The sequence below is a fragment of the Sinocyclocheilus anshuiensis genome, unplaced genomic scaffold (genome assembly GCF_001515605.1).
Source record: "Sinocyclocheilus anshuiensis isolate Anshui unplaced genomic scaffold, SAMN03320099.WGS_v1.1 scaffold283, whole genome shotgun sequence".
Taxonomy (NCBI): Eukaryota; Metazoa; Chordata; class Actinopteri; order Cypriniformes; family Cyprinidae; genus Sinocyclocheilus; species Sinocyclocheilus anshuiensis.
Window position 1 is genome coordinate 36,145 of NW_015549605.1, and position 16,644 is coordinate 52,788.

Below are 16,644 nucleotides of genomic sequence, written 5' to 3' on the forward strand. Positions count from 1 at the left end.
TTACGCATCTCTAACCATAACAGAGTTCATAGTAGTCTGTACTGAATATGGCTTGTGCAGTAATGGGTAGTAACTGATTACATAATTACATAATCAGACTTCAAAAAATTAAGTACTCGTAATTAGAGTGCATTACAGTCATAATCAGATTACAGTTACTTTTTAATGGATTACATGATTACATATTATTCACACAATCGCAGTAAATGATTCATGATTGTTTTTGATTTTCTCTTTTTTTTTCTTTTGAATTTTTAAATGTCATTGTTGTTTTCATGTTTATTAATGTTTTTCTTCTTCATATAATGCAGGGGTTCCCATTTTTAGCAGCCAAACCCCTTAAAATAAAATGTTTACTTAATGTCTCTGAGTAAGTTATTTCAAATAATTTAACAGCATATTTGCATATTTACAATTCTCTGATGTCGTTAATGGTCCGATTGACAGGCAGGTAAACATTTTTAGTGTTCAAGTGTTTAAATGATTTTCATTTTACATTTTTATAATTTTTTTTTTTTAATTTAATTATTTGCTTTTTATCAACTCGCAAACCCTCTGCAGTTCTTACATTAACCCCACTTCCTGCTGTAAAGTAATGTTTAATGCATTTTATGTTGATAATAATATTAATAAAATATTATATATGATATTTTCTTTCCCTTTGCTTTTGTATATCAATACGTTTAATGATATGTTTAAAACAAGTTTGAATAAAAAGTAATCTAAAAATTGTCAGAATACCTAAAATGAGTAACCTACATTACATTACTAACTACAGTTTTCAATGTGTAATCAGTAACAGACTACAATTTGTAATTTACCCAGCTCTGCTAATCATGATGACTCTTTCTAAACTGACTAGTTTTTCAAATATAGTTTTCATAAATGATGAGAATGTAATGTTTACCTTACATTCGATTTTAACTTGATTTGAGACGTATTTTTCAAACCATGAGCTGAAAAGGACCCCCTGCTCATTCCTCAATGCTTTTTTTCTCTTATCTGGCTCACAGATTGTATTATTCCTCATGCGGTGTCTGGCTCTAGTAACATCACACCATCAGGTCCTGGAGTTTGTGTTTTATCTGGCCTCGTTTGATTTCAATAAACAGAAAGAAACCATATTTCAGAGTGGGATTTAGATAAACTCCTGCCTGCTGTGTTTATCTGTCTTGGAGTGTGTGAGCTCTGATTATCTCTCCGATATGACATTCATGGCCGTTCTCAGACACCATCTGTCAGTTTTTGATGAAATGGACATTTCTACCGCTTGATATGTTGCAAAGATTTGCAGTGCACAAGTTAGAATACTATGATCCAGCAGTACGTCTAGCCACAATCTAATATCTCTTCGCTCTTTTTTTTTTTCCCCCCATCTTTCTATCCGTCTCGTTTCCTCCTCATTTTAGTCATTATCTTCCATCCCTCTCTTGTCAACTCAAAGTGAATGTGGATTCCAGTTCGCAACCCATTTTACATCCGTAATGTGACAATTCCAAGTGAAACAGTGTTCAATTTTACCCATCAAGAATCGATTGGATTAAAAGTGTGCACCTCTAAATCTGAAAACAAAATGATACAATTGTAAAATCATTTAAGATGCTAAAATAGTTGCAGTTTCATCTAATAAAAAGCTGAAACTACTATAAGTAAAATGCAAGGAGTTGACAAGCTGCTTTTCCACCCCATCTGCTGTTTTAAATGTTTGTGCTCTATGAAGTTGAGTGGATGCTAATTGGCTGTCAAGTCCTTCAAGTCCACGTATTTGTAGTTTTGTCTCCTATAAATAACCAGAACTCAAAGATATTGGCTTACAAACTGTATTAAATGCTCTAAATTACTGTTTTTCCTCACTGTACTCTCAACTTCCTTGGAAGTTCTATTTGTGTTCCTGAAAACATTCAGATGCTTATTTACAACTACAAGACATTTTCTTACCTCACTCAGTGAAGATTCCCTGTGGTGTTTAATAGAAGAATAAGTGGCAGATGAGTGAAATATTACACAAGCTCTATACAAGCCATGGCAGAATTCTAACATGCATAAGCCTTATGAGTGTTCGCTGTTCTGGGAGCTTATGTGGAGTTTTAGAGGAAGAGGTTGTTGTGGGACACAGTTGGTTGCTTGCCAATTAGTGGATGTCCTGAAAAGTGTTACAAAAAGAGAAAGAGAGGTCAAAGAGGAATGGATGAGGAACACAGACGAAGAATGGAATGTGATGAATAGGTCTAGGCTTTTTTGCCCTCATTCTCTGTTTTGTTCTCTTTCTTGTGAGTTTTGTGTTTTTAATGACTAGTCTGGGGCAGCCGGACAATGCAAGAGCTCCAAAACAACCTGCTGTTCTTCATTTATGGATCTGTACACTTCACTTTTACTCTCGTTCCCCACTGGAGTCTGAATACATTCAGCTGTCTTCTCCTCGAGCAGGTGGGAGCTTTTTAGGTCACGGTGACATCCAGATAACCAGCTTACCTTGCGCCTCCTGATAACACCAGACATGTATCATACAGATGCAAGACGAGAGCAAGATGCTGAAATACAGAGTAAGAATTTTTATATAAATATATACTGTAAAGGTTATAGTGAAAAATAAGTATGTGGGCCAAAAAAAGTATTTGGACACTTATTATGTCACCGCATTATCTATCTATCTATCGATCTATCGATCGTTCGATCGATCAGCTACTTAAAGTAATTGTAAAAACAGCAACAAAAAGGTGTCTAGTGTATTTGCTTGCAAAAGTTACTTGGTTTTATATTTTCTCAAATTTATTTTATTTTTTAAGAGTGAGGTAATCTTGGCACCAGCTACTTAAAGTATTTATAAAAATGTCAAAAATGGTCTACTTTATTTGCTTACAGAAGTTACTTGATTTATTATTTTAGAATCCAGTGCATTTATATTATATTATATTATATTTATATATTATATTTTGGGTAATGGAGTTAAACCATCTATGATTATTAGAAGCAACAGAATTCGAAAGAGCCATCAAATTAGCATCAGTCCCTGGGGTGGTTCTTGCAGATTACAGTTTGATTTGCACAATAAGGCAGTGAGTAGACAGACATGGTTTGTTGCTGGGAGAACCGGACACTGTCAGAATTTAATCAGGGCTATCATTTATCACCGCTGAGTAGACAATAGCTTTTAATTAACTCCTCAGACTCAATTTTTGCCTATCCAGACAACAGAAGATGGGGAATAGGATATGCAGTTGATAATATTTCACTGCCTGGTTACTTCCCTGTAATGTACATTTTGAACATGCATTTGTGTTCAAATGCAATACAGTCCGGATCCAGGCACTGGTGCCCGGTTGGGTGGCCCTATAAATCCAGCTTTAACTGGATTTTATAGAAGCCATTTATGTTATGAAAACTATCACTGTTAAAGCTCCAGTCATTGCCTGGTAAGAGCATTTGTGCTCCATTCACATTTTATATGCAGGGAAGGCCTGCATATATATTTTCATTAAAAGCACCTCAATGGAGGGCCAAGAAACACTTCAAGCTCACACTTTTCCAGATGTGCAGCTCAACATCCATCACAGTGTTCAGACGGTGAGACTTTACAGGATCTGGACTATGGGAAGTGAGGAAATCAGGGCTTTTTCAGGCTTTTACAGTAGCTGGTTTGCAAAAGCTGTAAAGTATTTTTGTTGTCCCACTTAATGTATAATATAATAATGTTAAAATGTACTGTATATTATTATATTATATTATTTTCTATGAATTATTTTTTATTTTATTTTATTTTATAATTTTTTATTTTATTATTTATTTAATTTCATTTCATTTTGAGTGAGAAACTAAACTTGGCACCAGCTACTTAAAATGTTTGTAAAAATGGCAAAAATGGTCTACTTTATTTGCTTGCAAAAGTTACTTGATTGGTTATTTTGTTATCCAATGCATTTAAAGGACATTTAAGTGTGTTTTAAATGTAAGTGGCTGTACTTTCTGAAGGTTTTCAGAGCATATAAAACATACCTGCTCTCAGCTTCTTAATTAGTTACTCAATTAGGCTTGATTTATTTAAGTATCAGAGCTTTTAAACTGTGAAATACTCTATTTTAAATCCTCAGTACAGCCAGGCGATGTGTCTGATTGACTGAACTGCAGTGGTTTTATAAAGCATTGATTTCCTTTAACTGCGGTTCTCTCTGTGGCTACCTCTGCCACTGGGCTTCTTATGGACACCATCCATCATTGAGCTAACAAGACTTCTTTGTGCTGAGTGAAATGGCTATTCCATTAACATGACATCGCTCTGGGATTAGCCCAGATGGCTTGTGCTGGAGATGAGTGTCGGTTCTGCTGTAGCGAGGAAGCTCTCAGATCAATTGTCAAAGTGAGAAGAATCACAGATACTCATTTGTTAAGATCATTAAAATGATTGCGAGTCAGTGCTGTTTATATGAGGGCCGTCATATTTTTTTTCTCGCTTTATCTGCAGTTGCTGTCTCTTTGAGTTTGAATGTGAGCAATCTGTATTTTTCTCTCAAAAGCAGAATAGATAGTGATGCTTCAATTAGGGTAACTTTTCTGTTCCTTAGTATCATTTTTGAAAAACGTTTTGCTTTTTATTTATTTATTTATTATTATTTTTTATTTTTTGTCTGTTTATTATTCTATTTATTATTTATCCTTGTATTTGTTTATCTACTTTATTTTTCTACATTTTATTATTTTCTCTTTATTAGTTTATTGTTCCATTTGTATAGTTATTTATTAATGTACAGTATGTATCTATTTATCTGTCTATTTATGTATCTACCTTAATTATTATTTTTCCAGTTTATTTTTCTATTTATTATTTATTTATCTGTCTGTTTATCTACTTACAGTGCCCTCCAATAATATTGGCACTCTTGGTAAATATGAGCAAAGAAGTCTATGAAAAAATGTCTTTATTGTTTAACCTTTTTATCTTTTGTGCAAAATATTAACAAAAAACTCTGTTCTCACTGAAAACAAACAATTGCAAACACAACACAGTTTTATCAAAAAACAAATATCTTCGTTAAATATATGTGTGCCACAATTACTGGCATCCTTTTAGTCAGTAGTACTTTGTGCTGCCTAGTGCCTACCTTTGCCAAGATAACAGCACTGAATGTTCTCCTGACTGATGAGTTTGGAGAATACATGGGGAAGGGATCTGAGGCCATTCCTCCATACAGAATCTTTTCAGATCCTTCCGATTTTGAGGTCCATGCTGGTGGACTCTAAATTTTCTATGGGATTCAAGTCAGGGGACTGGGATCGCCAGGGTAAGACCTTGATTTTGTTGTCAGTAAACCATTTTTGTGTTGATTTTGATGTATGTTTTGGGTCATTGTCCAACCATGGCCCATTTTAAGCTTTCTGGCAGAGGCAATCAGGTGTTCATTTAATATCTGTTGATATTTGGTAGCGTCCATGATGCCATATCCTAACAAGATGTCCAGGTCCTCTGGCAGAAAAAAGCCCCAAAATATAAAGACCCACCACCATGTTTAACTGTGGGCATGAGGTACTTTTCCATATGGCTACCTCTCTGTGTGCGCCAAACCCACCTCTGGTGTTTATTGCCAAAAAGCTCTATTTTGGATTCATCTGACCATAGAACCCGATCCCATTTGAAGTTCCAGTAAAGTCTGGCAAACTGAAAATGGCAACATGATTGTTTTATAAAGTATGCGTTCATATGTGCTTTATTTTCACTGGAGGAAACAGCTGTGGTGCTGAGGGGTGAACGCAGTGAAAAATTTACAGTAGATGTGGAACCCATTGCTCCCCCATGATATTTTTTAAACTGTATTTATGTCAAAGAACTGCGCAGATATTATAAAAATCCATCAATAAACACACACCTTGTCGTCTGTTTCTCGCTATAGCCCCCCTAAAAATGGCCTAGTGACGCCCATGCACTCAAACCATCCTCCGGACAGTGCATTGGGACAAGATAGACACGCGTTCTCTTCCAGGCGGATTCATAACACTTCCAGTTGATTGGAATTTCTTAATTATTGCCCTGATGGTGGAAATGGGCATTTTCAGTGTTTTTGCTGTCTTATTGCCACTTCTCATTTTGTGAAGCTCAACAACCTTTTGCCGCACATCACAACTACTGTATGTTTTTTGGTCTTGCCCATTGTGATGAATGAGTAAGGGAGTTTGGCCTATGTGTTACCTCATATTAAAGACCCACCACCATGTTTAACTGTGGGCATGAGGTACTTTTCCATATGGCTACCTCTCTGTGTGCGCCAAACCCACCTCTGGTGTTTATTGCCAAAAAGCTCTATTTTGGATTCATCTGACCATAGAACCCGATCCCATTTGAAGTTCCAGTAAAGTCTGGCAAACTGAAGACGCTTGAGTCTATTTTTGGATGAGAGAGTAGAGGCTTTTTTTCTAGAAACCATTCCAAACTATTTGTGGTGATGTAGGTGACGTCGTATTGCAGTTTTGGAGACTTTCTGACCCCAACACCCAACTAACTTCACAGCTGCAATTCTTCAGCTGTAATCCTTTGAGATTTTTTGGCCACTCAAACAGGGGCGATTCTAGGATTTTCATTTTAGGGGGGTTTCCTAGAAACCATTCCAAACTATTTGTGGTGATGTAGGTGACGTCGTATTGCAGTTTTGGAGACTTTCTGACCCCAACATCCAACTAACTTCACAGCTGCAATTCTTCAGCTGTGATCCTTTGAGATTTTTTGGCCACTCAAACAGGGGTGATTCTAGGATTTTCATTTTAGGGGGGTTTCATTTTAGCCCCCAATGAGGGTATTATTTATATATATATATATATATATATATATATACACATGATTGTTTTATAAAGTATGCGTTCATATGTGCTTTATTTTCACTGGAGGAAACAGCTGTGGTGCTGAGGGGTGAACGCAGTGAAAAATTTACAGTAGATGTGGAACCCATTGCTCCCCCATGATATTTTTTAAACTGTATTTATGTCAAAGAACTGCGCAGATATTATAAAAATCCATCAATAAACACACACCTTGTCGTCTGTTTCTCGCTATAGCCCCCCTAAAAATGGCCTAGTGACGCCCATGCACTCAAACCATCCTCCGGACAGTGCATTGGGACAAGATAGACACGCGTTCTCTTCCAGGCGGATTCATAACACTTCCAGTTGATTGGAATTTCTTAATTATTGCCCTGATGGTGGAAATGGGCATTTTCAGTGTTTTTGCTATCTTATTGCCACTTCTCATTTTGTGAAGCTCAACAACCTTTTGCCGCACATCACAACTACTGTATGTTTTTTGGTCTTGCCCATTGTGATGAATGAGTAAGGGAGTTTGGCCTATGTGTTACCTCATATTTATACCCCTGTGAAACATGAGGTCATGGTTGAACAATTTCCTGTTCCTTGTCACCCAGGTGTAAAAATTAAAAAAATCTGTGAAAATATAGGCCTACTTTAAAAATATTTGTATATGAATATTATATTCTTATATGAATTCATAGGGGTGTCAATAATTGTGGTGCACACACGTTTCACAAAGACTGTGGTGTTTGCAATTGTTTGGTTTCAGTGAGAGCATATTTTTTTGTTAATATTTTAAGCAAAATATCAAAAGGTTAAACAATAAAGACATTTTTTCACAGCCTTTTCTGCTCATTTACCAAGGGTGCCAATATTAGTGGAATGGCACTGTATCTAGTTTTGATCTACTTTTATAAATTATTATTATTTATTAATTTATTGTGTTAAAGAGAAACTTTTTGCACTTTTTTTTATAGCAAAATAAATCTAATTTACAAGTAGTGTTATTTTTATTTATTTATTTATTGATGTGTGGGTTTGCAGTGTCTATGGTAAAACTTATTTTTTTCACAGTTGTTAACATTATTAAATACAAGGAGCTGTAATATTTTGGCCTAATTAAATGCACTGGATCACTGCATGCTGTCGCTGTATGTTTGTATCAGGCCTTCTTGGCTTGCTTTTCTCCTCTAGCTGTTGTTGGACTAATCAGGAAGTGTTCTCTGAGCAGATGAAAGAGTTCAGCACTGAAGGACACTATACCATTTCCCTGCTCCACCCCAGTCCGCCAGCGCCTTTGATGGCTGGAAAAGAAACTCTGCGCTCCGATTGGCTGTTATAAGTTTTTGCGCTCATGAATGGTTTCCAGTAGACAAGAGGGCTAAATCTTAATCAAGATCTCGGCCTAGTTAAATGCTCATGCCAGAGTTGGCTTTAACATCTGGCCAGCTGTGAGTGCCTAGTGGCTTTGATCACTGCCTCTTTGCTTCAGTTTTTTTTTGCTTTTGTTCACTGCATGACCCCTATAGATGCCTTTTATTGTGAATGTATGTTGATGAATGGTGGCACTGAATTGATTTTTCTTGTTTAAAAGATGCCCTTTAACTATCAAAATAGTTAAATAAGTCAATAATACAGAAAAAAAATGCTTTAATTTACATTGTCGTGACCAAACAATCAAAAGTTTCTTGTTGTAAAAACATGTAGACACTTTATATATACACTTTATACTTATGTAGACACTTTATATTGTCTACAAATCTAATTTAAAGCATTTAAACATAAGCCTTCAGATCACAAGAAACATAAATTTGGCCTTTTTTTTTTTTGACTGGTGGTGTATATGTTGCATACTTAAACTTTCAGATGGATGATATGAGATATTGCTTCTGATTAAAAGTGGAGCGCTCAGTGATTTGGTGGTGATGTTATAGCCAGAAGCCATATGAGAGAAAGGATCAGGCATTTCTGCTGTAATGAGTTTATGATGTATATCAGATGTTGTGTACCGTACACAACACTGACGTCTCCTCAGCAACTGAAATATGGGCTGGGTTATGTGGATGTGGGTTCAAATCTTTAGAAAAATCTGAAATATCAGTGACACCTTAAGAAATCATGGTTTTAGTTAATGCAGTGAAGAATGTGCTAGCAATTGTATTTTAGATTTTTTACTACTTATTTTGTGTTGTCATTCTCTGTTGAGGAGATGCGTCACAAACTACATCATATAATTTTGCTTTATAGCCTAATGGATGTTTTTACACTTGATTTCTTTAAAGAAATAGAGAACTCTTGTTGCCAGTATGAATTAAATGAAACCAATCCATCATAGTGGTCCAGCATTTGTGAATGCGGTGACATTTATGAGCGTGTTTTTGATGCCAATTTTCCCCAGAATTGTTTTCTATAGAGCGTTTATGAATACTTGCCAGCAAGGGGTTGTAAAGACTGCAAATGGGATTTGCTGGAATCTGTTGGAAAACATCAGTGTTTATAGTTACTGCTTCATGTTAAGCTAAGTAACATTTTAGTTCATTTATTTTCTAAGACAGTCATACAGCTGATTGCTTTTCATTACTGAGTTTGTTAAAACTACAAACACAAGGGTTGCACACATCTCTGTTGGGACAGGTTTAAAGTCATTAAGACCTTGTCCTCCAGCTGTGCCCCTAAAATACTCTGGCTCTATGATATGCCTGTAATCTTGTTAGCGTCAGATTAACACCGCAGCCATGTTCCCCTGTGCAGGGATGCAAAACCGCTCTGTCCCGCTCCAATACTCGGCACTAATCTGCCAATATGAGGTGCGATGCAGTGTTTTTTTTCTTAACATCTGCTTTAATATGCTGTACTTTAGCTGTTTGACAGATGGTAGAATAATATCTTTTAAAAATTATTAATGATGATGATGATGATAATAATAATAATAATAATAATAATAGTTTTTGTCACATCTGCTTTATTGTGCTGTACTTTAGCTGTTTGACATGGTAGAATACGATCTTTTAAAAATTATTATTATTATTATTAATAATAATAATAATTTAGTATTGATGCAATAATTTGTAATAATAATTTTGTTTGTAATAAGTCATGAAAATTTGACAGAAATAAACCAAATATAATAATAAACCAAATATAATAATAATAATAATAATAATAATAACATCACTAAACCAAACATTTGAACGATAGTGTAAATAGTGTAATTGTATTAGATTATTGTAATATTAGAATTCATATTTATACAATCATACAAATTAATTACATTTAAAACAATTAAAATAACAACTATTTTACTTTTATATTCCAATAATCATCATCATCATTATTATGCTGTTTTTTTATAGTTTAATTTTTAAATAAGTTTTGTTTCTTTCTCATGGTCCTTTGAAGGAGAAACACTTAAACCTGTTACAGCTGCCTCTCTGCTGGTGATTTTCTTCTTCTTGATTTCTCTGTAACTTTGCTTTATCACTTTTTATTGTTTTTATTATTAAATCAATTTTATTTGTGAATATAACAATTTCATACAAACACATTAGTTTATTTATGAAATTATTATTATTGTTATTTTAAATCAATATAAATATGTATGTATTTGATTACCTGCAATGTTTACATCTAATCAAAGTTCAGGGCCGATTAGTTGTTTTGGAAACCCAACGACTATTTTATTTTGAGAATATGTACAATAACTGCAATGAGACATAACTGCTTATGAACAATGTACAACATAACTACTTCTTGTACCCTCAACTGCACGTTCAATCCGATTACTTTCACAGGCTATGTTGGAATTGAATAATGACTGTACATCAAGCCGCCCTCACAGTCAACTGCATTAACCTTCTGAACTCTCAGTGACTGAGAGGCTTTGTGAGGCGACTCACGAGTGATTTATAGAGATTATAAACACTGGAAGCTGAAAACTTCAAATGTATGTGGTGTAAAGTGTATTGCCAATGAGCAGGGATAGATGCTCCAAGATAGGACTGCATTTTTCCAGTCCCTCGAGGAGACAAATGACACTTTCTGGATTTTAGGAAAATGTACATTTACAGGACGTCACAACTTGAGTGTGTTTCCTCCTCAAGGTCCACAGATAAACCTCATAACATAACTCAGCCTCATTACTGCCATTCAAAACAACCAGCTTTCTCAGGCACTGCTTATCTTTGGGTCAAATAAGGAATGGTAAGTGGAGACATAGACCTTCGCTATAAAACTTAAATATTTTGGAGACACTCAAGTGCTCAGTGTCACAGCTGTCTACCGATGAGCATCTTGGGTTATATACATTTGATTGGACCACACAAAATCTAAACACACAGGGCATGTTTGTTTGTCTGTCTACATATTTTGCTTCTGAGTGTGTTTGTAATAGTTTTAGAGCAGTACATGCTATTTGCTAATACCTTCATTTATGACCTCGGAGCAAAGCTGTTCATAATGGACCGAACTATATTCACAGTAATCTGATTTGCTGTGGCCCAATTAGGACAAGATTACCTCATGATCAAATGTACATGACATAAGCACCTACATAAATCCAGATAAGAGTTAATAATGTACAATTGTTTGCAAACACTGTGGTCCATTTCTGAAACGTTCAGGATCTACTGTCTAGAAATGCACAAAGGGCTTCGCAGATTCAACTAATGTGGTGTAATCTGATTCTAATACAATTTAGATCAAAAAAAGTTTTTTTTTTTAATTGTTAAAGCAAATTTTCTTTATTTAATGTATTTATGTATTATATATTATATAATTATATATATTGTGCATTTTTAATTGTATTTGTTTTTCACTTGGCACTTAATAGACTGTCAGTACAATAAATAAAATGGCAATATGTGTAGTAACGTTTGTGATATGTGGCGTCTGATGGTTTGTGACCTCACTGCAGGGGTCATAGCTTGATGGCAGCCGTCGATTTCTTCACTTTCCCAGCATTGTGTTTCCTGAGTCGAAAACAAGTGCAGGCTTTCTCATGGAGTCACAGAGAGCTCTATAGACAGAGATATGGGTCACAGGAAACTGCGCCACTTGTACTGAAGGCTTGATGTATTAACTACCACTGAAACACACTAGAAAAGTATTATTCTTTCTTTCTATTTTTTGAGGTATATTTATTTTTTTAAGATGTATTTTTGTTGGATGTTTATTGCATTCCATATCACTGCCTTCTAGCTACTGTAAGATTTCCCCTCTGACTTTATTTTGTTTTATTTTATTTCTAGAATATATAGAGCCTCGTTGGCCTCACTTTTCATTCTTTTGTATTCTGAGATACAGTAAATGTGCCCATGTTCATTCCCCCGTGGCCTTGGCTTTCAGTCTCACACTTTGGAGATCATTGTAATTTAAATATTCAAATCAGCTCCACTCCCACATCATTGCCAATCACAAATGAAAAGAATACATTAAACCGATGAATACATTAAGAAAGCGCATATATTGTGCTACTGTCACTGCCAGGACAGCAAAATACAATGCAAATGCAAATACAAAAAAACAAATACAATGAGTTCACAGGTGCTATTACAATTTACAGCACTTACAGTATTACAGAGAAGAAAAGCTGCATTAGGATGCCATTATATTGAAACTTTATTTATTTGTTTATTTATTTATTGTTATACTTTATTTTTAAATAATTTAAAATTAATTAATTTTATTTTGAATTATTTTATACATATTTACACAAAAACCTTCTGTTAATAGTCTTGGGAGCCAAGTGATTTTAAATATTAGTAACTTTTCATGTTACTCTTTATGCGGTATTTGTGTAAAATAAAATAATGGTGTGAAATCATGTCTTAAACTGTCAAGATGTTGTTAGATGTTGGGTCTTCAGGATGTCCTTCATAATGAAGGACATCCTTCATTAATTATGTCATAACTAGGGCTGTCAATCAATTAAAAATGTAAATGAATACACTTAGGTTGTAAACACCCAATTTTATGCCACTTTTATAGTGTTAATGTTGTTCTAAATGTCTTTTTATGCAATATGGCACCTATTTATGTTACCTCTTTTTTCTTTCGTCTTTCCATATTCTTTAGCCGAGCAATCAAAACCAACCAAGACCTCCTACCAGACACTCCATGGATGAACATCCTGTACGATGACTTCTGGGGCACTCTGCTCACCCACAGCGGCAGCCACAAGTCTTTCCGCCCCCTCTGCACTCTCTCCTTCCGCCTCAATTATGCCCTGGGCGGCTTGGACCCCCGGGGCTACCACCTGGTCAATGTGGGCCTGCACTGCTGCGTCACTGCGCTCTTCACTGCATTCTGTCGCCCCCTGCTGGGTGGAGGACCGTGGAGCCTGTTGGCGGGTCTGCTCTTCGCCTCTCATCCCATACACACTGAAGCAGTAGCTGGGGTGGTGGGGCGAGCAGATGTGGGTGCAGCTTTTTGCTTCTTGTTGTCCCTGATCTGTTATGCCCAGTACTGCCGTCTCAGGGCCAGCACAGCACACTCGGACAGGGTTGAATGGCGGACAGCGCTGTGGCTTGCTGGGAGTTTGGGTGCTGCTGCGGCCGCTTTACTGTGGAAGGAGCAGGGAGTGACTGTTCTGGCCATCTCAGCCGTTTATGACCTCTGTGTTGTGCACCGTCTGAGATTCCGGCAAGCAGTAATGATGGTGCTGAAGGTGAGATCTGATTCTCATTGTGTGAATCTGCCTAAAGTCCAAGCAAAAATGCAACAGGGGCAATGAGGTGGTACAAAACCAGGTCCTGAAACTTATAATATAAAATATAATTTAATAAATATACTGATATAAATCCAGAGTCTAGTTTCAATGTATTTCAGCTTAAATCTTGAATACCTGAAGCTCAAAGTTCCTACCCATCTTGGAAAACGCATCTTTGTAATGCAAGAAAATTACCCTGATGTCTTAGAAAATTAGTTGGTCTTTAATGTTTTAGTGTAATGTTATAATAAAACTGTTAAGTATAGACCATTAGGCTTGTAGGTGCATTTCCAAAAAAGTTAAATCGGTGTGACTCAAGGTTATTAACTTTTTTTTTTTTTTTGTTAATTGAAATAAAATAAAATAAAATATAAAAATATAGATTAAAAAAGGAAAAGTGCAATGTTGCCTTGGCAACTTACTGATATAAGTTAAATGTAAAGTGCTAAAATTACTAGATAGCAATAAATAATAAAAAAAAATTATTTAAAAAAAATATTCAAAATATTAATAAAAACTATTAGTATATAAAGGTTAAAATAACACTAGTGCAACATTGCATGAATGTGTTTGGGCACTTAAAATATTTATTGCGTCATAACTACATTTTTAATTACCTTCACAGGTGCTGGAAAAAGTCACTTTCTGCCGTGATTGTATCAAATTTAATTAATTCTCCAGTCTGCGTAAATGTTTTAACATGGACATTTGGTCATATATTTGATACAGTGTGTGTTTTTTAATGCCACTTTGTTGTTCAGTGCAGAAAAAAACTTGAATTTTGCTTGAAGCTTCAAAATGCTTGTCTGAATGGCAATGGAATTTAAGTCCTCTAAAATGTTCTTATACCAGTGAAAATAAATATTTCTCCATATATCAATGGCAGCAAAGGAGAAAAAATGCAAAGTATCGAAATTGTACTACCATGCTAATAATATATCCCATATTTTATATTATTTGGGAGTTAAGGTACTTTAAAGGGGTCATATGATGCGATTTCAAGTTTTCCTTTCTCTTTGGAGTGTTACAAGCTGATTGTGCATAGATAAGATCCCTGAAGTTGCAAAGACTAAAGTCTCAAAACCAAAGAGATATTCTTTATCAAAGTTAAGACTCTGCCACGCCCCCCTAAAACGGCTCGTTCTAACACGCCCCCACATATCTACCTCACTATGTGGCAATATAATATTTATTGCGTCATAACTACATTTTTAATTATCTTCACAGGTGCTGGAAAAAGTCACTTTCTGCCGTGATTATATCAAATTTAATTAATTCTCCAGTCTGCGTAAATGTTTTAACATGGACATTTGGTCATATATTTGATACAGTGTGTGTGTTTGTTAATGCCACTTTGTTGTTCAGTGCGGAAAAAAACTTGAATTTTGCTTGAAGCTTCAAAATGTTTGTCTGAATGGCAATGGAATTTAAGTCCTCTAAAATGTTCTTATACCAGTGAAAATAAATATTTCTCCATATATCAATGGCAGCAAAGGAGAAAAAATGCAAAGTATCGAAATTGTACTACCATGCTAATAATATATCCCATATTTTATATTATTTGGGAGTTAAGGTACTTTAAAGGGGTCATATGATGCGATTTCAAGTTTTCCTTTCTCTTAAAACGTTCCTGAAAATAATGTCTTGGAAAATAAAGGAACCGTCAAAATGGCTTTTACTTATTGACATTTTTATATAAAGGAGTATTTTACTGTGTTTCGTCCTGTTAAGGTTACCCTATTAAACTGACAAATGATAAGTGTTGCATTATGGCAAATGCCATTTAGCTGTGCAATGATTCTGTGGGAATTATCACACTTAAACTCATGATGTGTTCTGTACAATATACAAAGCTAAACTTTAAATGTCCCTTTTTATCAATATTATAATAAATAGGAATTTTTACAGCTCTCCTCCACCCGTCTCCAGACAATAATACAAGGGTAATCTTACCAGTCCAGACTCTGTACACAGATGCCAACCCCGCTGCACATGTGGGCTCTTTATCGTGGCCTCTCTGCCCATGTCTCCGGCTTTTCTTGTTGGTAATCATGAGGCGCACGAGAGGGGCGAGGGAGAGATTACAAATCCTCCAGACGGCCACGAGCGCATGGGAACGCAAACAGGGGGAGAGAAAGGAGGATGAGGAGGAAGAGTAGAGAGGAAAGGAAACCATGCCCTCACTTCCTCTCTTTCTCTTTATCAAAGCACTTTCTCGTTTACTCTTAGTCCCATGGTGTAAAACCGGCTCATTGGCTTTCTATGCTTCAGAGGGGCCGCATTAAATGCAGAAGTAACGGTCAACAATAAAAGATCCCACAGGATCTTCTGAAATGGTTTTTGAACAGCGAGGCTCTGACTTTGCATATTTAATGCCACGCGTCTTAGACTTTAAATTCACACGGTAATGAATGCGTATCAGGGTAATGAAAACAGATAGGGTGCCCTCATTGATATTCTAGAGGCTACAAACACCCCTGATATATGATATTGCTTTGATTTGAGCAGAATGCGGTGTGAGTCTAAAACAATACGCTGTAGATTAGTTTTGAGGTTCGGCCATATGAGCGCACAATGCAGATAGAGGGCAATTTTTCATCCCATTTGCTCTCTAATCGGACGGAGATGAGATAAAGCTCTGGTGATTGTCTGGAATGTGTTCTGCCCTTTTTCTGAATAGCACATGGCTGCTGGTTTAGTGCAGGATCTCCACACCACCAGCCAACCTGTCTTATTTTGGAAAAAAATGAGAAAATGCTAATTTGATTATTGAACTTTTAAGGGGGGGAAGGCAAAAATTTGGAGGACTGATTAGCAAGGTAAATTAATCTTTCAAGCTTCACGAGAAATGCTTCGTAGTCTCTTTTAAGATAATTCAACGATGGCACACACAATATTTCGGGTCATTTGTCTCAATGTCGTGCAAGTAGGAATATTTCCTCATAACAGTCAACAATTTGATTAATGTGGCGGCATTTTTGCTGTGACAGGAAATTCAGCTGTGAAATGATGCCGTGGATCTCACATTTCCTTGAATACAGTTCATTTCTGGTGTGTAGTGACTTTTAGATGCATGAACTGTCTGAGGTGTGCATATATATATATATATACAGTGGGTACGGAAAGTATTCAGACCCCCTTCAATTTTTCAC

General features: G+C 35.8%; 1 protein-coding gene across 1 annotated transcript in view; it reads left to right on the forward strand.

Annotated features, from left to right (window-relative positions):
* tmtc2a (transmembrane O-mannosyltransferase targeting cadherins 2a) overlaps positions 1–16,644 on the forward strand; it is a 37,808-nt gene that overhangs the window by 11,414 nt on the left and 9,750 nt on the right. The window contains exon 2 of the mRNA XM_016447439.1: positions 12,859–13,450. Within this exon, the coding sequence (XP_016302925.1) occupies positions 12,859–13,450 (592 nt within the window). The remainder of the gene's footprint in view (positions 1–12,858; positions 13,451–16,644) is intronic.